This window comes from Peromyscus californicus, unplaced genomic scaffold, assembly GCF_007827085.1.
Source record: "Peromyscus californicus insignis strain IS unplaced genomic scaffold, ASM782708v3 Scaffold_5__1_contigs__length_169319896, whole genome shotgun sequence".
Taxonomy (NCBI): domain Eukaryota; kingdom Metazoa; phylum Chordata; class Mammalia; order Rodentia; family Cricetidae; genus Peromyscus; species Peromyscus californicus.
The window spans coordinates 18,498,402-18,525,897 of NW_026294573.1; the positions used below are offsets into that span (position 1 = coordinate 18,498,402).

Sequence of the window (27,496 nt, forward strand, 5' to 3'; positions counted from 1 at the left end):
GAAGATTGAAAGTCTTCCCTTCAGGATTTAGCAGAACTCTGGGCTGGAGAGATGACTCCGTGGGGGAAACCATTGCTGCATAGCAGAAGGTCCTGAGCTGAGACTCCCTGGTGCCCGCCGGGTACCTGCCACCGTCGGGCTTAGGGGTGCACGGCTTTAATCCTAGCACTTGGGAGTCAGAGGCAGGAGGTCTGCCTGGTCTACCCAGTGAGCTCCAGGACATCCAGGACTATATAGTGAGATACTGTCTCAAAGAAACAAAAAAAAAAAAAATTTAAAGTTAATCAAAAAGGTTTCCAGACAAATTAAATACAAATGCAGTGACCCTGAGGTAGGGAGACTGAATGCCTAGTGGCATGTCCTCCAGTCTGTGGTGGTATTTTTTGTTTTCACCCAAAATATTGTGCACCCTAATAAACTTATCTGGGGTCAGAGACAGAACAGCCACTAGATACAAAGGCTAGAAAATGGTGGCACTCACACCTTTAATCCTAGCACTCCAGAGGTAGAGATCCCTCTGGATCCCTGTGAGTTCAAGGCCACATTGGAACCGGCCAGCCATGGTGACTCATGCCTTTAATCCCAGAAAGCGAGCCTTTAATCCCAGGGAGTGGTGGTAGAAAGCAGAAAGGTATATAAGGCGTGAGGACCAGAAACTAGAAGCATTTGGCTGGTCAAGCTTTCAGGCTTCTAGCAGCACAGTTCAGCTGAGAGCCATCGGATATGAGGACACAGAGGCTTCCAGTCTGAGGAAACAAGACCAGCTGAGAAGTTGGTCAGGTGAGGTTAGCTGTGGCTTGTTCTGTCTCTCTGATCATCCAGCATTTCACCCCAATAACTGGCCCCGGGTTTGATTTTATTTTATTTTATTTTATTTTTATTTTTATTTTTTTTTGGTTTTTCGAGACAGGGTTTCTCTGTGTAGCTTTGCGCCTTTCCTGGAACTTGCTTTGGAGACCAGGCTGGCCTCAAACTCACAGAGATCCGCCTGGCTCTGCCTCCCGAGTGCTGGGATTAAAGGCGTGTGCCACCACCGCCCGGCTTGATTTTATTAATAAGACTCTAAGATTCCTGCTACACCAGTCTGCCTGCTGCACCCCATTAACTGGTGCAGTAGCCACTTGGGGGGTATCAGTCATTATGGAAAATAAAGAAATAGTGGGTATCAGAGAACATTATAGTAGAGTAGTAAAACAGGCTGGAGAGATGGCTCAGCAGTTAAGAACACTTGTATCTGCGGAGGTCCTGAGTTCAGTTCCCAGCACCCACACGGCAACTCACAACCATTGGCAACTCCAGTTCCAGAGCATCTGATGCCTTCTTCTGGCCCCTCAAGCACTGCATATATGTGATGCACAGGCATGCAGGCAAAACACTCATATGCATAAGATCAATTAATCATTTAAACTTTTGTGTCTACAACACATGTCCAACAGGCTGCAAAGTAAAATTAAATTTTTAAAAATTTAAAATTTTAGCCGGGTGATGGTGGCACATGCCTTTAATCCAAGCACTCAGGAGGCAGAGCCAGGCAGATCTCTGTGAATTCGAGGCCAGCCTGGTCTACAGAGTAAGAGATCCAGGACAGGCACCAAAACTACACAGAGAAACCCCGTCTCAAAAAACCAAAAAAAAAAAAAAAAATTAAAATTTTACAAAATTATTTTAATTACATGTAGGTATGTGTGCCTGCATATGGGAATGTGCATGTGAGCACTGTTGGATTCTCTGGAGCTGTAGTTACAGATGGTTGTAAGTTACAGATGGGTGTTGAGAACTGAGCATGGGTCCAGAGTTGGCTCTCCAGCCAAGTAAAATAAACTTATTGGGTGTTGTGGTTAATTCCTGCAGTCTGAGATATTCAGAAGGCTGGCTGGAGATGTAGCTCAGTTGGCAGAGTGCCTGACTAGAATGCAGAAAGTATACACTGGAGTGTTGGCACACAGGCCTCTAACCCCAGCGTTCCTCTAGAGGAGCAGGGGGTCATCTTCAAGGTCACCTTCAGCCCCAGACCGTTCCTGGCCAACCAGGATGAGCTGCAACTGTCTCACAACAGAGTTAGATCTTGGAGGGTGAGGAGATGGCCTGAGGGTGGAGCCTTTGCACACAAGCATGAAGACCTGGGTTGGACCCCAGCATCCACAAAAGATCAGGGCATGGCAGCACATACCTAACCCCAGTGCTGGGGAATGGGGATCCCTAGAGCTTCTGACCAGTCAATCTAGTTAGAATGATGAGTTCAGGATTCAGTGGGAGGCTGTTTCTCCAAAAGTAAGGTGAGAACAACGATACAGACACCTGATATTTACAGACACAGAAATACACACATTAATAAAAATATATCTAGGGCTGGAGAGATGGCTTAGAGGTTAAGAGCACTGGCTGCTCTTCCAGAGGTCCTGAGTTCAGTTCCCTGATTGGTGGCTCACAACCATCTATAGTGAGATGCAGGTGTACACGTATACATAATAAGTAAATCTTAAAAAAAAAAAAAAAAGACACCGGATATTGACCTCTGGCTTCCATATGTGCACACATGGGCAAGAACACCCAGGCACACATATGCGAGGCACATACATTTTTAATTTTTTATACATTTATTTATTTATTTATTTTTATTTCTTTTTTTTTTTGTTTTGTTTTGTTTTTCGAGACAGGGTTTTTCTGTGTAGCTTTGCGCCTTTCCTAGATCTCGCGCTGTAGACCAGGCTGGCCTCGAACTCACAGAGATCCGCCTGGCTCTGCCTCCTGAGTGCTGGGACTAAAGGCATGCGCCACCACCGCCCGGCTGATTTATTTATTTATTATGCATACAATGTTCTGCCTGCATGTGTGCCTGCAGGCAGGAGAGAGTACCAGCTCTCATAGATGGTTGTAAGCCACCATGTGGTTGCTGGGCCCTCTGGATTGAACTTGGGTCCTCTGGAAGAGCAGCCAGAGCTCTTAACCTCTGAGCCATCTCTCTAGCCCCAACACACATTAAAAAAAAAAAAATCTTGCAAAGAGTTCGATCGGTAGCTGGAGAGGAGAGCAGACCCCAGAGAGCCCTGCGAGCCCCACCGCTGCCATCGGCCTAGTCACCATCACACCCGAGGAGGAGTTGCAGCCATCGCCACTGGCCCCAGTCACCATCACCAAAACCATGAGTGTTGTACCCATTTCGAGAAACCCCCAGAGTGTTGGAGCCTGCCGACAGTCAGCTGGGTAGCTGGGTAGAGGCATGCGGATTGTAGAGACAATAAAAGAGACAGAACAGAGTCGAGAGGATTGCCAGTCAACGCTGGACAGCCCCAAGTTTATTTCACAGAAGCTTATATACAGGTTTGAAGGACAGAGGTAGAACAATGCACAGCACAGGCATTCAACCACTGTCTATCCTGCCTTGCATCAAGGAGCAGGCAGTTCCATTTTCTATCTTTTTTTTGTTTTGTTTTGTTTTGTTTTATCCTATCCTAGAACTCACTCTGTAGACCAGGCTTGCCTCAGACTCATAGAGATCCACCTGCCTCTGCCTCCTGAGTGCTGGGATTAAAGGTGTGTGCCACCACCGCCCAGCTTCCATTTTCTGTCTTGATGTACTTCCGGCTGGCATCAGCAGCCTGCATCTAGCTAGATAGTATGTTCCTTCCCATGGACTAATCAGGACTTTCTCACAGCACAGAGCAAGCAAGCAGAGGGGCCTTTTCTTTTTCTGAGATGGGTCTCACTATGTAGTCCTGCCTGGCCTGGAACTCTGTAGAGACAAGGCTGACCTCAAATTCCTCTCAGAGCTCTGCCTGCCTCTGCCTCTGCCTCCTAAGTGCTGAGGTTAAAGGTATGGCACCATGTCCAGCAGATTTTTAAGTTATTACCAATGTATTTCTGTGTATGGTTGCTTTGCCTGTATGTATGTCTATGTACTACATGTGTGCCTGATGCCTAGAGACAACAGTAAGAGAGAAGCGAGAAAAAAAATATTGCCAAATCCTGGCCTGACCTTGGGCTAAAACTGAGGTCAGCCTGACCGTCAGGCATATACGGCACACACACACACACACACACACACACACACACACACACACACACACACACAATCAATGCTCTCAACCATTGAGCCATCTCTCCAGCCCTCAAGCTGTATGTCTTACAACGTGTCCGAAGATGAACAAGGAAGCTCATGCTGCCGGATTACAGTGACATTAGACCCTGAACACAAGACTTCATAGACACGGAAGGTGACAGTGACTGTCTGGAGGTAGGATGCTGGAGAGATGACTTCTAACAGCCACTGCTTTTTATGGGGATGAGATTGTTCTAACTACTGCAGTGGTGGCTGGACAACCTGTAAATACACTAAAAGCCACTCAACTGTAAGTGGGTTTTTTGTTTGAGGCAGGGTCTCTCTGTGTCTCCCTGGCTCCCCTCAAACACACGCTGTAGACCAGGCTGGACTCAAACTCAGAGATCCACCTGCCTCTGCCTCCTGAGTGCTGGGATTATAGGCATGCACCACCATAACTGGCCCAACTGTACGTTTTTAGTGGGTGAGTCATACAGTGTGAATTATATGTCAATAAAATAGATTTTATTTATTATTATTATTATTATTATTATTATTATTATTTTGGTTTTTCGAGACAGGGTTTCTCTATGTAGTTTTGGTGCCTGTCCTGGATCTTGCTCTGTAGACCAGGCTGGCCTCAAACTCAGAGATCTGCCTGGTTCTGCCTCCCGAGTGCTGGTATTAAAGATGTGCACCACCACTGCCTGGCCAGATTTGAATTTCTTGTGTGCCTTTGTATGGGTATGGGAAGAGAGTCAGTAACCTTGGAGGGCAGAAGAGAACACTGGATTCCTTAGAGCTGGAGTTCCAGGTGGTTGTCGAGCTATCTATAAGTGCTGGGAGCCAAACTCTGTCCCCCGCAATAGCAGTAGGAACTCTAACTGCTCAGCCGTCTCTCCAGCCCCATTGGTTTTGAGACAGAGTTTCATGTAGCTCAGATTGGCTTCAAACTTGGTCTACACCAGAGCCTGGTTTTGAATTCTTTATCCCCCTGCTTCTGAGTGCTAGACTTATAACAGATACCAACACCCAGCCATGTTTAAAAATCTTGATATAAAGATATTCACACTATTGTTCTTAATGATTAATTTTTGTTTATGGGCGTTTTTGTCTGTGTGTGTTTGTACACCACAGTGTACAAACAGTGCCCACAGAAGCCAGCAGAGGGCAACAGGCCTTCTCTCTGGAACTGGAGTTGCAGACAGCTGTGAACTGTCATGAGTGTTAGGAACCAAGCCCTGATCCTCTGCTGAGCCGTCTCTCCAGTCTTCTCGATATTTTATTGTTTAAAAATCTGGGTGTACGCCGGGCGGTGGTGGCGCACGCCTTTAATCCCAGCACTCGGGAGGCAGAGCCAGGCGGATCTCTGTGAGTTCGAGGCCAGCCTGGACTACCAAGCCAGTTCCAGGAAAGGCGCAAAGCTACACAGAGAAACCCTGTCTCGAAAAACCAAAAAAAAAAAAAAATCTGGGTGTAGGGCGGGCAGTGGTGGAGCACATCTTTAATCCCAGCACTTGGGAGGCAGGGGCAGGTGGATCTCTGAGTTCGAAGCCAGCCTGGTCTACAGAGCGAGATCCAGGACAGTCAGGGCTACACAGAGAAACCCTGTCTCGAAACACACACACACACACACACACACACACACACACACACACACACACACACACACACACACAAAGCCAGAAAATGAGTAAAAGGCTACAAACAGCCCAAACGGAATCTGGGGAAAGAAAACTATGACATGCTTTTGGTAGACATAATCTGACACACAAATTTACTTCCATCTTTTTTAAAGGGCAAGGTAGAATCACATTCCTTCATCAGTATCTCTGAAGACATGCTCAATGCCAGAGCTTTGGCTTTGCAAACTTCCAAAGAGGTAACCTTGGCGGCCTGGCAAACCCTTCGGGACCGGTGTAATGCCCCCGGGATTAGTGACAACCAATGTAAGGCACAGGGGCTTGGGTTTGCCAGACCTCTGACCCGCTCCCACAGGCAACAGGTGACTTGGCTCGTCATCAGAAAGGGAGATTTCACTCTAGTGATGAAACAGGTGAGCTCAGCTGAGCTGTCCGGGCCTTTCTGCTCACCAGAGAGACGCCAGCCATGGATCTCCCGTCTTCAATCGATTCATTCGGCGACTCAGTGTACTAGGGTCCCATTGATTAAAATAGGCTGGGGAAGCCGTCACTGGGTGGGGAAGGGAAGCTACTTTATTGCACTGACGGTCCTGTAAGAGAAAGGCAAAGCCGTGCACAGGCCATCTGCTCTCGAACAACAATCACTTCACTTTTGTCAGCTTTAGAGTCCAGGCATACTGCACGGAAAGAGCACTGGGTGGCAACGAGGGCAGAGAGATGAGGACCCCCTCCTGCGGATCCCGGGTCCAGGTCAAATCTCCCTCCAGTCCTAGCATCGTTATCTGCGGAAAGCAAGGGGATGGAAAGATCCCGTTATTCACGGGTGTGCTGGACCACGGCAGTGGGGACACTCTGGTGGACCATACATGAGGAAGGAAGGAAGGAAGGAAGGAAGGAAGGAAGGAAGGAAGGAAGGAAGGAAGGAAGAAGCGAAAGCCTCTCTTTCATTTCTTTGCTTTTTCATAAAAGTTACATCTATCCAGGCATGGTGACATAAGCCCGGAGTCTTAGCACCGGGAAGGTGGAGACAGGAGGACCACAGGTTGAGGCTAGCCTGGGCTGCACAAAGAACCTGGCTCATCTTTGATCCCAGCACTCAGGAGGCAGAGGCAGGCGGATCTCTGTGAGTTCAAGGCCAGCCTGGTCTACAAAATGAGTTCCAGGACAGCCAGGGCCGTAGTTCCAGGACAGATAGAGAAACCCTGTCTTGAGGAGAAAGAGAGAGAGAGAGAACCTGGCTTAAAAAACAAACCAACCAACCACTGTATCAGTACAGTAGTGGAGTGCATGCCTAAGCACGCACTGGGAAATAAAACAAAGACAAGTTATAGGTCCACGAGCTTCCTTACCTTTGTGGTCGAGGTCGTTTGGGGGGATTTAAGGTTTATGATTCCATTTTCTGGCCAGTGCAGAAAAGTAGCATAAACTGCTGAGTCTTTAGCAGTGTACCTGGGAACAAGAAACACCGTTGGCCACGGGGCCATGGAACACTGAGTGGTGTTCCCTGACAGACCCTCAATCCCCTTTATATAACTCACCCATTAAAGACCTTGTGTTCGTCAAGTACTAGGAAGTGAGAGGAAGGGAAGGAGGAAGGGGTATAGAAAACTCTTTGAAATCCTCTAGTATCCTCTTCACTGGATTAAGATTTCTTTAAAAATTAAAATTAACCCTTGGGCAGCAGTTTTCCAGACCTTCCCCTGCTGATTCAATAACCTTTGCTGCCAGGCAGCAATGGCACATGCCCTTAATCCCAGGACTGGGAGGCAGAGCCAGGCGGATCTCTGAGTTCAAGGCCAGCCTGGTCTACAGAGTGAGATCCAGGACAGTCAGGGCTACAGAGAAACCCTGTCTCAAACAACAACAACAACAAAAACAAAACCCCAAATATAAAAACAAACAAACAAGCCAGGCGGTGGTGGCGCACACCTTTAATCCCAGCACTCGGGAGGCAGAGCCAGGCGGATCTCTGTGAGTTCGAGGCCAGCCTGGTCTACAGAGCGAGATCCAGGAAAGGCACAAAGCTACACAGAGAAATCCTGTCTCAAAAAACCAAAAACAAACAAACAAACAAACACAAGAACTCCTGGGTGTGGTGATGCACACATATAACCCCAGCTACTAAGGAGGCTGAGGCAAGAGGATAGTTTGAGCCTAGGGGTTGGGCACAGCCAAGGAATATGGTGAGATCATGACCCACGCAGCAACAACACCAAAGCATGAACTAGTGACCTCCCTGCTAACTAGGACTGAAATCTTCTCAACTCCAGCTCCATAGAAGACAGCAGAGGGTATAACCAAGGGAACACTCGCAATGGTGACATGCTCAGGAACAGAATGAAAACCACCTCACAGAAATTCATCCGCAGGGATTAACGTGTCCCCAGTGGGAGAGCGAGGTGCTCTGGTGTGACACCAGTCTCCCTTGACAGGACGCTGAGCTCAGGCCTGCCACTCTGCTGGGTCCTCACACACATTATGTCACCTAGCCTACAAAGCAAGTCTGGGAAGCTAAGTACCAGCACCCACTTTGCAGCCGAAGACCCTGGGGTCCAAGATCAAAGAACTAGATCTAGGGGTTGGGGATTTAGCTCAGTGGTAGAGTACTTGCCTAGCAAGTGCAAGGCCCTGGGTTCAGTCCTCAGTTCCAGGGGGGAAGAACTAGATCTAGAGGTCCAGGTATGAACAGGAAGAATTTAGGATGGAGGGTGACTGGAGATAGAACCCAGCTGGGACAGGAATTTTACAGCAAGAGGCAAGACAACTTCCAGCCTTGTGACCAGGATGGAGAGACCCGAGAGTGTGCCAGGACAGCAGGAGCCACAGGCCATGCTGGCACTCATCACAAGTGTGATGTACAACATACTGATAAATTGTCAAGTGTTGTTTGAGTTCACTTAGAAGCTGGCTTGGGGGTGGGCAATGGTGGCACACGCCTTTAATCCCAGCACTCGGGAGGCAGAGGCAGGTAGATCTCTGTGTTCAAGGCCAGCCTGGTCTACAAAGAGTTCCAGGACAGCTAGGACTGTTACAGTCTCAAAAAAAAAAAAAAAAAAAGAAGAAGCTGCTTGGGGAAGCGGGGTGCCCCTGGCCACATTTTGCATATGTTTGTCTCAAAGTGTCCTAAGGTCCCTTTTGTGAGGGGTTGGGCTGCCCCCTAACCCTCTGTCAGGGAGGGAAACAGCAGAACAGCCCAAGAGCAAAACCTGAGAACAGCTAGGTCAGCCATCCCCAACAGGGTCCCATTATTTATCCCGATATAAAAGTGCCTGTAGGGGGAACGGGAAGCCAGAGGTTCAGCCATGGGCAGTTAAGTCCATGGAGAGAAAGTGAATTTGGAACTCCAGCTGACTGCCCCAACTTCCCCAGTCTACTTCTGCTGGGTGTTTGTGAGCCTCAGAGTCAGATGATGTCAATTTGTTGCTGTTACTTGCTTAGTTAGAAGCCCCACTCTGCTCTACCTAGGACCCACCCTCTAACAGGAGCTCCAGCCATAAATCAGTTTCCCCAAACGATCTATTTCTGTTGGGCATTACCCAGTTTGATGATATTTTGCCACCCCCCATATATCCACCCATCCACCCATCCATCCACCCACCCATCCATCCATCCACCCACCCACCCACCCACCCACCCATCCATCCACCCACCCACCCACCCATCCACCCACCCACCCACCCACCCACCCACCCACCCATCCATCCACCCACCCACCCACCCACCCACCCACCCACCCATCCATCCACCCATCCATCCACCCACCCACCCACCCATCCATCCACCCACCCACCCATCCATCCATCCATCCATCCATCCACCCATCCACCCACCCACCCACCCATCCATCCACCCATCCATCCACCCACCCACCCACCCATCCATCCATCCACCCACCCATCCATCCACCCATCCACCCACCATCCACCCACCCACCCACCCACCCATCCATCCACCCATCCATCCACCCACCCACCCACCCATCCATCCATCCATCCATCCATCCATCCATCCATCATCTCTTGCTATTTATTCTTTCACTTGGGCTGTACTCTCATGCAGAACTGAAAACACAGCTATCGTCAATCCTCCTCCTGACGTACAAGAAGACAAGGCTCACCACACAATTGTCACGTTCTTTTCGGACTGCACTCTCCAGGGTTTAGAGGCATAGATGGCCTCCCCATTGATCTGCAGCCACTTGCCCACAGCAAGAAGTCTTTCTTGGAAGATGGGAACGATCAGTCCATCCTTAGTTGGTCCAATGTTGAGAAGATAGTTGCCTCCCAGACTTACTGTCTGAACCAATTCCTAAAGAGAGCAGAGACAATGAAAGCTGAGGCCTGACTAACATGCCTGGCATGGTGTCTAAATATTCAGATCAGGAAGGGACATCAAGAGAAGAAAAGCCCTGGGTTCAATCCTTAGCACTGCAAAGGGAAAAAGGGAAGGTGAGTTACACTTTAGAGCCGAGCATGACGGCACACGTCTCCCTAAGTTGCAGCTGTATGTGACACTCCATCCCGCCACCCCAGCCCCAGCCAGCTGAGCACTCTTCTGTACCGTAGTGCTCACAGAGAGTCCTCCTGCCTACTGAATTACTGACTATAGTTCCAAGAAACGGAAGCCACTCATGTGCTAACTGAAAACACTCCTGGGAAGGGGCTTGGACGATGATGGCCCAGAGGGTGAGTGCTTGCCTTATAAGCAAGAAGACCTGAGTTCATCCTCAGAACTCATGTTCAAACAAAACACACCCAAATCAACAAACACCAACAAAATCTGGAGGTTGTGGTGTAGTGTGTGCTTGTAATCTTCGTCCTGGGGAGCAGAAACAAAGGCTTGCCGTGGCTTCCTGGCCAGAGAGCCAGCTGAATGGCCAGTTCCAGGCTAGTAAGAGATCGTGCCCCTCCCTCATAGATGGAACCTGAGGAATCACCCCTCCGGTTGTGCCCGTCACAAACACACATGTACATATGCACATACACCCTCGCAACAAAGAAGAAAAAGGAAGGAAAGTTCTGGAAAGAACACCTGTGTAGATAAAACTTTCCCTGCGGCTGAGAAGATGGCCAAGGCCACCAAGATGAATGACCTAAGTTTGATCCCCAGGACTCACAGGATGGAAGGACAGAAGTGACTGTCAGGTGGTCTGCTGACCTCTCCATGTGCACTGTGGCACACACTTGCCCCAACCCCAAAACAAATAAAGAGATGTAATTTAAAAAAGGTTTCAGCTAGATATGGTGGTGCACGCCTTTAATCACAGCACTTGGGAGGCAGAGGCAGGCAGATCTCTGTGAGTTCGAGGCCAGTCTGTTCTACAAAGCGAATTCCAGGACAGCCAAGGCTATGCAGAGAAAACTGTCTCAAAAAGACAAAAAAGAAAAAAGAAAAAAAAAGGTTTTCAAAGCCCCAACCTGCTTCTCTGTAACAGCGATAATGACAATGTGCTTAGGAGAGGTTTGTCTCCGAGTACTGTGGCCCAAGCAGGTTCTAGCAACCCTACTCCGAGTCAGAGGGCTGCTTTGAGGTAAGCAGTTAAAACCACCATGGTGGAGTGCTCTTACCTCAATGATTTCATTTTCACTGGCAATGGTAGACAAGGTCATGTCACGCCGATAGCCCCAGGACGACCTGTCCACGCTGGTGCACATCTCCCACTTGTGCCTTGGCAAGCTGTGTGGGGTGTATTTATCTTGACAGTTGTAGTAGCCTCCGTGATGACAGGAGCAGTTCTGACCCCACCGGTCATTCACTACCACCTGATCCTAAGGGGAAGGAGAACGGGGTCACTGGAGCAGCACCTCCCGCTCCTTTATGCAGCACAGATACGTCGGAAGGAAGAACAGCAGGACTACATTAGTGGTTTCCCCTGGGGCTATTGCTCTAAAGGGCACACATGGGAAAGCTGACAGCTTCGGTTGTCCTCATGAGGGCGGTGCTGATACCCAGCAGGAGAAGCCAGAGTTGACGACTACCGTCCTACAGTGTGGAAGACAGTGTTCAGACAGAGAAGCATCCAGCCTCTAATGTCCGCAAAGCCCAGGAAGTCAGCCGAGAGATGCACAGAGGGAGTGTGCCTGCAGGGATGGTTTTAGAGATTGTCTGGGGGGGCTCAGGGGATGATGGCGCAGTGGGCGAAGTCCTTGCTGTAAAAGCATGGGAACTCTGCAGCACTCATGGGACTGGAGAGACGGCCCCAGTTATGAGTGTTTGATGCTCTTACAAAGGATGTGAGCTCGGTTCCCAGCACCCACATGGTGACTCAACCTCCTATAACTCCAGTCCCAGGGGATCCAACACCCTCTCCTGGCCTCCACTGGCTCCTGCACACACATAAATCATGCAGACAAAACACCTATTCACATAAATAACATCATCTTTTAAAAACGTGTTTGGGGAGTCTGGTGAGATGGCTCCATGGTTAAGAGCAGTTACTGCTCTCGAAGTGGACCTGGGTTTGTTTCCCAGCTCACACGGTGACCATAACCACCTGGAACTCTAGTTATAGGAGATCTGGTGCCCTCTTCTGGCCTCTATGGGCTTTTGCATGCACACAGAACACATAAAGGTACTCAGACATACATACATACACACATATAGTAAATAAATAAATCAAAAAGTGTGTATGAATGTTTTGCTTGCTAAGTCTGCGCACGTGTGCAGTATCCAGGGAGGCCAGAAGAGGGTGCCAGCTGCTTTTACTGGCGTTCCAGGAGGTTGTGATCCACCATATGCGTGTTGGGAAAGGAACTTCAAGCAGTGCTTGCTCTAACCATTGAGCCCTCTCCCTCGCTCTTGCTGAGGGTTATGTTGTTTTGTTTTTGAGACAGGGTATCTCTGTGTAGCCCTGGCTGACCTAGAACTCACTCTGTAGACCAGGTTGGCCTGGAATTCACAGAGATCCCCCTGCCCAAGTACTGGGATTAAAGGTGTGCGCCACCACTGCCCGACTTTGCTGTGGTTTTCAAATACTTGTGGATGACAATTGCTTGCTTCACCAAGGCTGCATCTTGGTTTACCTTTGTTCCCTTACTGTGACTCTCCTTACTCAGGCACGTGTGGCTGTCATCTCATGCAGCAGATGACCTGGCTCCATGGAGGCACAGCCCAGAGGAGGCAGGGACAAGGCCCCTCAGACCTTGTTTGTTTGTTTGTTTGTTTCTTGAGACAGACTCACTATAGCCCTGAGTGGCCTGGGAGCTCACTGTGCAGACCAGGCTGGCCTTCAACTCACAGAGATCCTCCTGTCTCCTGAATGCTAGGATTAAAGGCATGTACCACCATACCTGGCCCATCTCAAGTCTTGATGGGCAGTCAACTGCTCACTCATAATTATTTCTCTGTGGCAGAGACAGGGGTGCCACGGTGAATAACACAGTGTTTGCCCTTTAAACTTTAAGCAGAGACTTGTAGAGGAGACAGATGTGGACAATTCAGACCCTGGCATTCTGTCAGCATTAACTACCTGGGGATGAAATGCACATCTGGGAGTCCTGAGACTTGGCAAGTCCCTGAACACAAGCCTTGCATACGTTAACATGCTCTCGCAGTGAAGTACACTCCAGTCCATGAGGACTACCCCCAATCAGCATCCTTCACTCAGGGAAGGGTGTCTCTCTTCTCTCTCCCCTTCTTCCCATATCCTGAGTTTAATAATAACTACCCAGTAAGACCCACACAGACAGGGACCCACCGGGGCATCTTCATCCAACCTTAGTTTTGGTGTTTGAGTTAAATCCAGGGTCCCCTGCATGATAAGCAAGTGCCCTACCACTAAGCTAGACCTCCAACTACCAAGCTGCTTTATACTTAGATTTTTCTTTAAAACCTACAAATCTAGAGCATGTAAAATCTTTGACATCCCCGCACGCCTCCCCGGGGTTTTCGAGACAGAGTTTCTCTGTGTAGTTTTGGTGCCTTTCCTGGATCTGGCTCTATAGACCAGGCTGGCCTCGAACTCACAGAGATCCGCCTGGCTCTGCCTCCTGAGTGCTGGGATTAAAGGTGTGAGCCACCACTGCCTGGCACTGCCCGGCAGACATTTTCTATCACAAAGATTAAGACTTCTGCCACGCAGCAAAAGTCCCATAACACAAGATGCAAATATACTAGCTAGCTGTACTGCCTGGGGAGGGTTTAGCTAGCTAAGTACTGTAAGTATGTCCTTATTACGTCACCAGCCTGCGGTGGCGTCCCAGCCTAAAAGGCGGGCGTGCCCCTCCACAGGCTCTCTTTCCCCGTATTCGCCTGTGTTCCGCACGGTCTCTTTCTCTCTCTCTCTCTCTCTCACACAGTCTCTCTGTCTCTCTGTCTCTCTGTCTTTCTCTCTCTCTCCTAATAAAGCTCTAAAAGGTAACCATGGCTCGTGATTCTTCCGCCACTGCAGCATCCAGCGCTCTCTGCCGTCGGCATGGCTGCCACAGGCGACGGCCAGCCACAAGCGCCGCTTAACCAACAAGTACCCTTTAAATTTTGGATATAGAGCTAGGAGTGGTGCCATCCACCCATAATCCCAGCTCTTGGGAAGCTGAGGCAGGAGGATTGCTGTGAATTCCCCCTGCCACGGCCTACAGGCTGAGATGACTGCCAAGTATCACTACACCCATCATGTTCTTTTATCAGAACCACTAATAAGTAAGTTAGATAATTACCTACCTTGACAGGGCTATCATTATAGAGCCAGGCAAGGAAAGCTGTGGAGTTCCAGTAAGTATCAGGACACTCCCACTCCCCATCAGACCAGATCAGGTCGGGTTTGTAGCTGGAAGACACGTGATCAGAATGGTTTGCTATCTGCATCTATATCTAGTTCAGTCAGAGTTTGCAACAAATATTCAAAAATTAGAGACGGGAGTATGGCTCTGTGGTAGGGCACTTGCCTACCACACGTGAGGCCGTGGGTTCCATTCCTAGCCCATCAAGAAGAAAAGTCTCTTGACTGGAAAGTACCATAAAAATTACAACTCAGAAACTAAAGAGATAAGAAATCTAAAAGAGCCTCAGGGAGGGCGTGCGGAGAGCTGGCTGAGTAGGTAAAAGCACTGGCTGCTCTTCCACAGGACTCAAGTTTGATTCCTGCACCCACAAGGAGGCTCACAATCACCTGTAACTCCAGTGCCCCAGGACATGATGCCCTCTTCTGGCCTCTGTTGGCACCAGGCACACACAGAGTGCATAGACACACATGCAAGCAAAACAGCCACACATATAAAATAAAAACTTTACTTAAAAAAAGAACTGCAGGGGTTGGTGAAGGGCTCCATATGGAAAGGTGCCTACTTGCCAAGTCTGATGACCCAAGTTCAATCCCTGGGTGCCACTCCTGCAAGTGGTCCTCTGACCTCTACATCCACAACCTGGCACATGCATGCACACACACCCTAAATAAATTAAAATGCAATAACAATAATAATAACAACAATAACAAAGAACACATTGCTTCCGTACACGTCCCCTGATCTCCCTGTTCCCCGTTTTAGAAAGGTAATCAGTATCTACACTTTGCTTCCCCTCAAGCAACTAACTCCAGTTAGGGGTGGCGCTCACAGGGCTGGAGAGACTGCTCAGGGAGTGAGGGGGCTTACTGCTTGCAGAGGACCTGGGCTTGGTTCCCAGCACCCACATGGCGCTCACAACCACCTGTAACTCTTATCACAGGGAATCGATGCCCTCTGGCCTCTTGGCCGTATAGACTACACATAAATAATAAATACGTTCTGGAAAAGAGGTTGGTGCTTGGGCAGGCCAGATGGCCTCTCAAGTCTGATGACCTGAGTTTGATCCCCGAATGCACAAGGAAAGACAACTGACTGACTTCCACAGTTGTTCTCTGACTTCCATGTGTGTGCTGTGGCACATACGTGCCCATATAATACATACTCAGGACATGAAATAATAAAATGTGATTAAAAAACAATAACAGCCGGGCAGTGGTGGCACACGCCTTTAATCCCAGCACTTGGGAGGCAGAGGCAGGCGGATCTCTGTGAGTTTGAGGCCAGCCTGGGCTACAGAGTGAGTTCCAGGACAGGCTCCAAAGCTACACAGAGAAAATAAAAAAAGCCAGGTGTGGTGGCTCATGCCTGTAATCATAGCACTTGGGAACCTGAGTCAGGAGATTACAAATTAGAGGCTAGCCTGGGCTACACAGTGAGCCCCTGGTATTCCAGAAGTACAAAATGAAGATGTTTGCTTTGTGGATGTTGTAAACATTTGAACCATGACACTGATCTGTTCTTGGCAGCTACCTAGTTGGGCTGGAAAGGCCTTCTGGGACCTAGGGCACCTTCTACATTCTTACTGTTGTGAGCCTACAGTGTGTATAAATGTGAAGGTCGAAGATAAGCATTATTATGCACATTTTAGTACCATGGATTTGAAGGTGCAGAGAAACCCTGTCTTGAAAAACCAAAAGGAAGAAAGTAAAGAAACCAAACATAACAAAAACAAAACATATAAAACGAAAGCGGGGCAAAGAAGCCGCCCCTTCGACTACTAGCGTCCCTCATCCAGAGGTGGTTCCCGGATGTCACAAGGGAAAAGCTTATGAACGGGCTGGGGGCGGGGGGGGTGGGGTGGGGGGGGGGGTGGGAGGAGTGGGGGGGTGGGTGGGGGGGGGGTGGGAGGAGTGGGGGGGTTGGGGGGGGCCTCAGTGGGTGGAAGTGCTTGCCATCAAGCCTGATGACCCGACTCTGATCCCTGGGGTCCACAAGGTAAAAAGAAAAAACTAACTTCCCTGTACACATGTGTTGTGGACATCATCCCCACTAAATAACGAAAGTGAAAGCAAACATGGGGCACGTTAGCAACAAATTCCAATTTGGGAATGGTGACCCTAGTTTCAACAGCGGCTCTCCTTCCTGTGCCCAGCACTGTGACAGTGAGAGAGATCTAAGCCCCAGACCAGACACACAGTTCTCACTGAGCAGGATCTGTGCTCAGGATGCTCTGGTTACAGCTTGTGATCACCAAGGTGCCAGTGCCCCCTCTCCAAGGTCCTGACTAGGGACAATGGCAAGGGAGGAGGGCACTTTGACTCACTGCCACCTGGGTTTCCTGTGACTGCAGCAACTTAGTAAGTGACCACAGTCCAGAAGTTCTGAGAGGTGGGAGGGGAAACGTGCTTTGCATTAATACAAACGTCATTTTTATTATTTTAATGCCTTATACAGCAGCCTCCGGCTGGAGCCCTTAACAGCATCCTGGAGGCAGCTGACTTCAAATACACGTTGCCGGGCCCGGCCCCTCTGTCTCTCACCTGTTAACAAGGTCATACAGCTCTGGCATTGTTTTCGCGCTGACAAAATGCTGAGTTTTGAAGCTGTTCTTCTTATCAAGCAGGTAGAGTGGATGGAACCATTCCAAGAGTGAGTGGTAGAGGCCATAGCGTAAGTTCCTTAAGCAGAAAAATACAACAGCAGCTGGCATTAGGCAGAGAAAAAATAAGGCTGGGTGTGGTGTCAGCACTTAGGAGGGGGAGGTAGGAAGATCAAGAGTTCAAGGTCATTCTTGGCTACCAAGTGGGTTTAATGTCAGCCTAAGCTATTTGAGATTCTTTATTTATTTAATAGACTTTTTTTTGAGACAGGGTCTCACTATGTAGCCCTGGCTGGCCTAGAACTGGGTATGTAGACCAGGCTAGCCCCAAACTCCCAGAGATAAACCTGCCTCTGCCTACCTAGTGCTGGGATTAAAGGCACATGCCACCATACTTGGTATATATTTCATTTTTTAAAATCTTACTTCATTTTTTTATGGTGCTGGGAATCAAAGCCAGGGCCTCAGCTAAGTTAGGTAAGCATTCTGTCATAAGCTACATCCCTACCCCTATTAAATGTCTTTTAAAGAACTACAAGAAAAGCATTTGAAGGTTCCTAACACAAACAAATGACAAACGATTAAGGAGCTAGAAATGATAATTACTCCAATTAGTTCATTATACACTGTGTCACACTGTGCCTCATAAAAATGTACCATTACTACAGTTCATTAAGATATGGGTCTACACAGACACTATAATGCAGGTAATGAAGAAAATAACACAGCAAAGCATAGACAAGAAAGAACTGGAGAGGAGTATTTCAGCATGTGACTCGGGGGTTAACCACTTACAAAGACGCTACCAATCCAGCCTACTGAGGCTGGGCATGTTGCCACAGGCCTGGACCCCAGTACCGGGAAGGCAGAGGCAAGAGATTTGCTTCAAGTTAGAAAGCAGCCTAGTCTGCAGAGTGAGTTCCAAGCTCTCCAGGGATACAGAACAAGGTCCCGTCTTATAAAACCAAACCAAACCAAACCAGAAGAAAACGGCTACTTCCAAAGTCTATATCTGATCCCTGTCTAAGATCAGACCGACATTTCCGGCAGGATTTTTGGGCAAGTGCTTCATGGGGCACAGAACACCAAGCCGGTCACAAGAGTCAGCAAATGCATTCTTAAAGGAACAGGAAGTTCATTGGATTTGGTAAGCTGTGGCCTCTGTCTCAGCTCTCAACATGTTCCATGAGACAGTGCGTGGCAGTGTGTGATACAAGGCATGGCTGGGTTCCAATCACACTTGACTTTCACAAGCAGGCAGTCAGCCTATCCCTCATACAGGAAGCCACACTTACCAAGTCACAACCCAAAGTCCTTTTCTTTCTTAGAGGCAAAGCACAGCCAGCAGGGTTCCAAACCTGAACCCCTGAGTCCAGGTTCCATCCCACGCCGGTGGCTGGGGATGCGGCTCTGTGTTACAGTTTGCATCTGCAAAGTCTCCCCCAGGCTCACGTTTTGAAGGCTTGTTCCCTGGCTGATGGTGCTATTTTGGGAATCTGCCGAACCTTTACAAGGTGGGACATGCTGGCAGAAGTGAGCAGTCACGAGGGCTCTGAAGGACAAACTGCCTGTCTGCTCCCTCATCATGTTTAGGTAAATAAATAACCTCTACCACAGTGTGTGGCTGCCATGAATGCACGTGCCCCACCATGGTGGACTGAAACCCTCTAAAAATCAACTTTCCTTTCCTGAAGTTGTTTCTAACAGGTATGGCGGTCACCGACACACAAGTAACTAATACATTCAGTGGAAGAGCAACCACTTAATATTCATGAGGTCTTGTGTTCGTCAGCTCCAAAACCCAAAACTATTCTATCTCTGCCACATCCTACTGCTTCTATATTGAGAAATTAATTCCTACTATTATTTTTATTTAGCCCTTTGAGATACAATCTTCTGTAGTCCAGGCTAGCCTCAAACTCAGTCTATATCTAAGGTCAGCCTTGAACTCCTGACCCTCCTGCCTTTGCCTCCCAAGTGCTAGAATCACCGAATGCAACCTGCCATTATCAGAGCTTGCCCTCAGGCCTGAACAGCTCTGTGCTGGCTGGGTGCTGGTGGGTGGCTGCTGAGGAGAAAGGTGAGACCCAGTCCCTGGCCTGTCACATACTGGAAAAGGCTCTAAACTGGGAAGTGGTGGCTCAGGCCTTTAATCCCAGTACTCAGGGGGTGGAGGCAGGTAGATCTCTGTGAGTTTGAGGTTAGCCTGGTCTACAGAGCTACAGTAGCCAAGGCTACACAAAGAAACTCTTGTCTTGAAAAAAACAAAACAAAAATAAATAAATAAATAGATAAATAAGGAAGAAAAGGCTCTGTATTGCAAGCTTCCATGGGACTCTTTAGCAGGCTGCAAATGGACCATCATAGTCTACGCTGAGTGTCCATCCCACTGTGAACTTTTTCCATTGGATCACCTTTGGACCTGTGAAAACTGCCAAATCTCAAACTCCAAGTCTGGGAGCCCACCTTCTCACTGGCTAAATATGCCCCCAGCAGACAAACAAGACGAGACCCATCTGGAGGGATGGGTGGTTAAGACCGCAGGAAGGCTAGCTGTCTACAGACACGCACCTCTTCCGAACAGCAGCTCCCAACTCACCAACCAAATCACGATGGGGCCCCACGTCCTTTGAGTTCCAGTTCCAAGACACAGGACTTGGCCAGTTTGTGAAGCCTTCATGATGCTTTGTGGTCAGGACCACATACCTGTAGACATCAAAACCAAATAAAAACAAAGGAATCGGGTAGCGACCACAACCATGCCCAGTACGGTGGAAAGATCTCGATGATAGGAAATGTACTGGGGTGAGTCTCTGCAACAACCAAGATGTTTTCACAGTGACAATATTCCCTTGTAGGTATGACTCAATAATGGAAGGAGGCACTGGATCTCCAGAGGGGAGGAAAGGGTGGCAAGACAAAATATTGTACCTTGGCTCACAGACTCAACCCTTCTGGGCATAAGTAATGAACTTTCTTCAACCCTCTGCCCTACTCTGTTGGCAAGAGCAGATGACAGACAGAAGCTGCTTGTTTTATCAACTAGTCCTTCTAGGTATGGCTTGCAGACCCTGGGTGCAGTCAGTGGTCAAGAGCCTTATCTCCAGGTCACAAGATCTGCAGTCTAGGACACCAGGCTCCTTCCTCTCTGGGCTAGTGACCTCATTCACAAAACAGGGAGTCTGGAAAGAGGCTGGAGTTCACCATTTTTATTTGTAAATTATGGACCTCAGAGATGCTCGCTAAAAGATAGACTCCTGTTTCCTCAGGCCTTGTATTCCTGTAATGGCATGTAATGGCAAATACTTTTTTGTTTGTTTGTTTGTTTTGTTTTTGTTTTTCGAGACCGGGTTTCTCTGTGTAACGGTCCTGGCTGTACTGGAACTTGCTTTGTAGCCCAGGCTGGCCTCAAAATTCACAGAGATCCGCCTGCCTCTGCCTCCCGAGTGCTGGGATCCAAGGCGTGCGCCACCATCCTTATAATGGCAACTATTATACACAGCGTTTCCCTTCAGTACAAAAAAACAAAACAAAACAAACAAACAACAACAACAAAAAAAAAAACCAAGGTCCAGAGCAAACTGAAACCTGGAGGATGGCAGAAACATCAATGGGAGTGGAGGGCTGCTCTAAGCCAGAAGCAGGAGGCTTCCCGCCACCATCTTACTATTTTACCTACCGGCTGCCTTCCCAGTGGCCAAACCCATCAGTCCCGAGGACAGCTAAAATTCTCTGCCTTAGGGCTCTCAAAACATACTTCCTCTGGAAGGCTCTGCCCAAACAACCCCATCCCTCCTTAGAGTTCGACCACAAGGAAGTGAGGAGGTGAGGGAGAACCCAAAACTCCCATCCTTCCTTCTCCATGTAGAGACACAGGGCTACAAGGAACTCAGGCGGCTTCGTTTTATAACCTTCCACGGACGCCGCAGGTAGCCTAAGGTGACGATTGGTCCAGATCTATCTACAACTGACAGGAATCCAGGCTGTGTTCCAGCCCTTTTAGAAGAGACACCGGGTGTAGTCCGGCTCTGGTCTCTCTCCATACTGTTATAGTACCCAGTGCTTCCCCGCCTTCATTTTTAAAACTAATCCCCAGCAGGACTCTCTTCTTTAGCATTAATGCTCCATCCTCCAGGATGCAGAACGCGGGGTGCGGGGCCTTCCGCGGTCAGGCAGCGCCGGCCGTGGGCTTGCCCCGTCCCGCCTCGCGCCCCGCCCGCACTCACTTGGCCCCGGCAGCCTGGAAGAGTTCGGCCCACTGGTCCGGGTGGAAGAAGCGCGCCGTGAACTGCGGTCCGAAGTCGGCGTAGCTGAAGCCGGGCGGGTAGTTTTTTCTCATAAAGCTCTCATAGGCTGGATTCCGTTCGCCCTGCCAGTGCCACCAGAACCACTCGCTGCCCCAGGCGGGCACCGAGAACACCCCCCAGTGCACAAACACCCCGAACTTGGCCTCGTCAAACCATCCCGGCAGTGGCCGCGAGTCCAGGCTCTGCCAGTTCGCGGTGTAGCGGCGCTGGGCCACTGCCTGGGCCGCAGATGCCAGCAGCAGCAGCAGCAGCAGCGTGATACCCACCACCCGCCCTTCACTTTTCAGCCCCCACATCCCTGCTTCCGTGCCCGCACCGTCCCTCTTAACGCGCAGGCGCTGTCCAGTAGCTCCGCCTCTCTGAGTGACGATTGGCTCGGAAGGGAAAAGGGGCGGGGTCAATCTTGTGGTCCCGTGTGCCGTCTGAGACGCCATCTCTGGAGCGCCCTCTGGCGTTGAATGAGAGAAGGACGCAAAGAGGCGTTGATCTATTGAATTTAAACTCCATAGTCTCCGCTAGGGACTTGATTGCCGGGTTCCCGTAAGCGGGAAAGTCTCAGGGAGTGCGGAGAAAAGGGAGTAGCCCACGTTATTGCCCTAATCCTCAGGAGAAGGCTGAAACCGGATTGTTTTATTTAGTGGCTAATTAGGAGCCATGGTTTCTTTGCCGGCAGGTGGCACTTAGCCGATTGCCGAGTTGCATAAGATAGAGAAATAACGAGGTAGAAACTTTATGAAGAGAGAAATGGCTGCTGAAAGAGGAAGGGCAGACATGGTTATTTTGGCCTGTCTCGTTTATTGAGCTTACTTTGAGAACTCTGAGTCATTTAAACATTGTAATTTAATTTTAAATTGTAACTGAAATTTATTTTGAAATGCGGGGGTGGTCTTATGCAGCTCAGGCTGGCCTCGAACTTACAGCTAGGCTGACCTTGAATTCCTGATCCTCCTGCTTCTACCTCTGAGTGCTGGTCGGAGTGGCACCACCACTCCTGGTTTTATGCAGTACTGACCTTTGAACCCCAGGGATTTGACCATGCAAAGGAAGCACTTTAGCACTGAGCTGCACCCTAAAACCCCTGAGGGCCTCTCAGAGAGCTTAGCTTCTACACCCAGGAGCTGGGGTGTAGTTCAGGAGTAGAGCACTTACTTAGCATGTTGGAAGGCCTGGACTTCAATCCAGCGCCGCCCAACAAGCCCACAGAGGGCCACTGGGAGACGATTTTTAGAATAGCAGGACCAGAAACTTGAGAGCCAAGAGACCCCCTTGCCCCAGGAACCTCTGCAAAACTTGTTTTGACAAGCCACCTGGTTCTTCTACTATCAGCACACACCCAATGGGGTATGTGTGTGTGTGTGTGTGTGTGTGTGTGTGTGTGTGTGTGCATAGCGGCAGGAAGTATGCAAGCCAGAAGTCACATGGTCCATATGGCACAACCGGCTGGCTCCACGGTTGCTGAGGCAACCACCGCATGTTAGAGCAATAAGAGGTTTACCACTCCTTGAGGGCATCCTCTTCCCTACCTTTCCCAACTGACTGAGGAGGAAATCAAGACAAGGAGAAGGGCAGGGGGGTGCCCAGGATCACGGAAGTGTAGGCCAAAGGTGGTACCAGAATCCACAGCGGTGGTAGGCATCTCTCCACCCACTCTGTCTGGCACCTTGGAGAAAATCAGAGTTTATGTTGGCAGACCAAGTGCTTCCTCCTTTAGGAAGTAATGAGGAAACATGGGGTATTTTCTGTTTCTTCCGTCCCAAGTTAATGATGAAATACGCTCCAAAACACTAAGCACAGAGGACTTTAAAAAAGATCAACTTCTCCCCCTTCGTCCTTCCAAACAGCATTAGAATGTGCAATGACTTTTGATGCACAGAACTTGTCTTGGGGAGAATAAAATGGGGTACTATGTCCTTCATTTGACCCCACAGAGAAACCAAAATGTCGTCTTGCAGAGGCCTGTGGGAGGGTCTGTAGCAGAGTGGACAGACCTGTATTATTAGGGAGGCTGAGTTTTTTGCACTGGACCTCATTGGTTTCTCTGGGCAATCGGCAGGTCTCCTCGCTGGCTGGATCATCATCTAAACAACAAGGCTACTTCCCATCTCTACCCAAGGCCCTTGCCTTCCTCTTCCCCTTCATAAACGCTGCCTCTCTACTTAAAGCAAAAGGAGAAAGTGTTAAGAGCTGGGTTCAGGGCCTGAGAGATGGTCAGAGGTTAAAAGCATTCGCTGTTCTTCCAGAGGACCCAGGTTTGATCCCCAGCATCCACAGGGCTGCTTACCACTGTCTGGTAACACCAGTTCTAAGGGATCTGATGCCCTCTTCTGGTCTCTGTGAACACCAGACATACATGTGGTACATCGACAGACATACATGCAGCAAAACACCCCTACACATTAAAAAAAAAAAAAAAAAAGACAGTTTTTCATCTATGTGAGGCTGACCTTAAACTTTCAGCAGTTCTACCTGAACACCGGGGTTGTATTTGTGCACCACTATGCCCAGCTCCAGCCCTTCGTTTATTTTTTTTCATTTTGATACTGGATCCCACCAACTTGCCTAAACTGAACTTGAACTCCATGTACAGCTCAGGCAGGTTTTGAACTTAGGAACTTCCTGTCTCAACCTCTTAAGGAGCTAGAATTGACAGTCCTTTGCCTCCAAGCTCAGCATTCCTGACTCACTTCTTATCAGAATGTAGACTGCAAGCCCCAGATGGGGTCCGTCTCCTTCACGACGGGATATCCAGGACTGGCCCGAAGCCCACACGCACATATTTATGTCGCAGATGAAGGAGCAAATGGGCAGGGAACACATCGCTCTGTAAGTGTTAAATGACATTTAATGGATAGCTTTCCCTTCACTGTGCTGTGGTCCCCAGGCTACCCCTCCTGCCACCAGCAGTGTCTTGAACCTCCCTCTGTTGGGGATGCCCCTTGATGAAGGTAAAATTCAGGTACCTGGGGAGACAGCATGGGGCTGCGGATAGAGGATGTCAGCCTGTGCCTGGACCATTGCAGGAAGTCTCCCCTCCCCAGCTCCCTCTACCTGCAGGACCAGAGTGTGGAAGAGGCAAGGAGGCTAAGTTGAGCATCACTGGGAGCAATCTAGGACCCAGAGAATCTTTGTGAATATCTTGCATTTTACTGGAGCTAGGCTAGCTGGGATACTGCCACACTACACACAGCAGAATGACACAAGGTCAATGCAGTTCCCTGAAGATTCTGTACCTCCAGTGAACCCAGCTTCCTCTGGGTCCCCAAGGACCTAAACTTGAAATGACTTCAAGGCTTATCAGGGTATCAGAAGGGCCCTTGCCCAACAAGACACCCTGAGCTGACGGCCTGTGACTGTCTGAGTCAACATCCTTGATCCTCAGCACACTGTAATTCTTGATCTTCAAGAGGCAAGGGTGACCTGAAGATGGACCCTCACATAGCTTTACAGCTACGGAGTCCCAAACAACGAAGCAGGAACCAGAACTCACTGCCAGTCTTCAGCAAGACAGCCTGGAATCCACACCATAGAAGACGTGGACACTGATGAATTTGCGGGCAGTGACCACCATGGCCAGGGTACTCTGTGATCCCAGGAGAACAGGTCCTTCATCTTCTCAGATAGTCTATGAATCCTTTATTACGGTTCCTGGAGGCCCCTCTGGCTTCTTGGTCCCTCCTGACTTGATGTGAAGAGAGCCTGCCATGGTCTGTGCAGGTAGACATGACTTCCAGCCACGAAGTCAAGCACTCCCTGCAAAAAGGGGTCTGGGTCCCCTAGAGCTGATTCCAGAAAGAGTCAGGATCTGGGATGCCCCTCTCCTTGAGGGAGTGAGCTGATTTCTCACTCAGGCCGTTTCCAATAGGAAAAATGGTGCCGTCAGCAATTGGAGCAGCCCGGACTCCTGGAACCAGGCACGGCGGTGGTTTTCACATCAGCCTCTGTCTCCGTAACTGAGGACCTTGGCGCTTCTTCCTTTCCCTCAGGCCCGAGGCCCGGTAGATACTTCTTCCAGCCTACCAGGCAGTGCTGAGCAGCAGAGCGGATCTCTCCACTTCGAAGGGCATAAATGATGGGGTTGACCATAGAGTTAACCAGGCACAGCATGGAACAGAAGGCAAAGGCCTCCTTGACCTGGTCACTCAGTGTGGTGACCAGGCTATGGCCCATAAGAGCCAATGCAGGGAACCAGCATATGAGCAGAACAGCCAGTACCAGCCCCAGGGTCTTGGCCAACCTCACATCTAGCCGCATCCGAGCTATCCCAGGCACCTGCCTGTCCTGATGCTCTGCCAAGCTGGCTACATGCTGGTGGGCTTTCCAGAGAACATAGCCATAGGTGTAGATGATGCCGACGAAGAGGATGGTAATGAACAGGAGCCAGCCCAGGAGATAGTCATTGGGGATGAGAGGGAAAAGCTCAGAGCACGGACTAGGACAACAAGTCCATCCCATGAGTGGCAGGTAGGAGATCAATGCCGAGAGGACCCACATGACACAAAGGGCCACCAGTGCCCTCCCACGGGTGACTAGAGCTTTGTACGCGGGTGGGTAGCACAGACATAGATATCTATCCACAGCAGTCAGCAGCAGGCTGCCCACAGAGGCTGTGAAGGTCATGGTCACGCTGCCAATCTTCAACAGGAAGACGGCCTTGGAGTCAACGCCGTGGAAGACATGGAAAATGACGAAGTTGCAGGCAAAGATCACACTGGCCAGGAAGTCGGCTGCAGCCAAGCTGCCGATGAACAGGTAGGAGGGCTTCCTGCGGAGCCGCTGGGAGGACAGGATGAGATACAGCACTGCCCCGTTCTCCAGAGCACTTAGCAGGCCCAGGAGGGTACACAGCACCGCCACAGCTATCTTCTGGGCATCACTCAGGATCATGTAGTCCTTCATCGGGTTGAACTCCAAGCCACTCTTTGAGCCATTGGTCACCTCCAATCCCCAGCATCCCTCCATGGACAGGCTTTGGCTTCTACGGGTTCTGGCACAGAAACCTTGGCTGTAGACAGGGAGAAAAGAGTCTTTGGATGTTAACAGTGATGACCTCGCCTGAGAGCTGACACTAATCAAGCATTTGCCCACGTGCTGAAAGCATCCATTTATATTTTGTTGGCAAGCATGCAGTCTTTTCTCCAAGCCAAGTCTTCCAGTTTCCAATTAGCAGAAGTGACCTGCAAGATTTTTGATGTTTTGTTTTCTAAAGTGACAAATCCTAAAATTTCCTTTTTCAGCCAAGGGGTATCCCCAGGGACCAACAGCCAAGACAACAAAACCAATAAGAAATGGAAGTGAGGGGCTGGAGAGATGGCTCAGTGGTTAAGAGCACTGGCTGCTCTTCTAGAGGACCTGGTTCAATTCCCAGCACTCACGTGGTGGCTCACAACCATCTGTAATAGGATCTGATACGCTCTTCTGGCATACATGCATACAAGCAGAGCACTCATACATAAAATATGAATAAATAAAAATTAAAAAAAAGAAATGGAAGTGAAGATTTAGGGATACTATTTTATTTTATTATTATTTATTACTATTATTTATTATTATTATTGGGGGGTGTGTGCATGTGCACGTGTTCACAAGTACATGTACATGTATGCACTCACATGTGATATGTATGTGCCACAGAGTGTGTGTGGAGGTCAGGAGTCAGTTCTCTCCTTCTTCTATGGGTTCTGGGAATTGAACTCAGGGCACCAGGCTTGCACACCAAGCATTTTTACTCACTAAGACATCTCGCTGGTCAGTTTTTCTTTTTTCATTTTTGAGACATGGTCCCACAAGGTAGCCTTGAAGTCAAGATCCTCCTGTTTCAGGTTCCAAAGCAGCTGGGATTATAGGCAGGTGTGCACCACCAAACCTGCTTTATATTTTGTGGGGCAGGGTGGTGCATGCTTTTAATCCCAGCACTTGGGAGGCCAAGGTAGGCAGATCTCTGTGAATTGGAGGCCAGTTTGGGCTACATAGTGAAACTCTGTTTCAAAAACAATTTTTTTTATACTCATGTAAGGAATGCCTAGCGTGCACAAAACCCTGGGTTCAGTCCCCAGCGCTGCACAAACTGGTGCACACACCTGTAGTCCCAGCACTTGGGGGTGACAGCAGGAGGGTCAGTTCAAAGTCATCTTTGGCTATGTGAAGCCCTGTCTTAACAACTGTACTCTAGATATAAGATGGAGAAGTCC

The 27,496-nt window shown here is 49.3% G+C and overlaps 2 protein-coding genes across 2 annotated transcripts; both read right to left on the minus strand.

Moving 5' to 3' along the window:
• Positions 1-3,258: 3,258 nt before the first annotated feature.
• Positions 3,259-21,635, minus strand: Fuca1 (alpha-L-fucosidase 1). Its single transcript, XM_052717416.1, has 8 exons — positions 21,228-21,635; positions 19,573-19,707; positions 16,943-17,080; positions 14,341-14,446; positions 11,250-11,450; positions 9,800-9,990; positions 7,032-7,131; positions 3,259-6,464 (listed from the first exon to the last, which is right to left on the minus strand). The coding sequence occupies exons 1-8, from the start codon at positions 21,602-21,604 to the stop codon at positions 6,324-6,326; spliced, it is 1,389 nt and encodes a 462-aa protein (XP_052573376.1). The 5' UTR covers positions 21,605-21,635; the 3' UTR covers positions 3,259-6,323.
• Positions 21,636-24,743: 3,108 nt separating this feature from the next.
• On the minus strand, positions 24,744-26,280 carry Cnr2 (cannabinoid receptor 2). The gene has a single exon (XM_052718600.1). It carries the CDS (start codon positions 26,265-26,267, stop codon positions 25,185-25,187), a length of 1,083 nt encoding a protein of 360 aa, XP_052574560.1. The 5' UTR covers positions 26,268-26,280; the 3' UTR covers positions 24,744-25,184.
• Between the last annotated feature and the right edge of the window lie 1,216 nt (positions 26,281-27,496).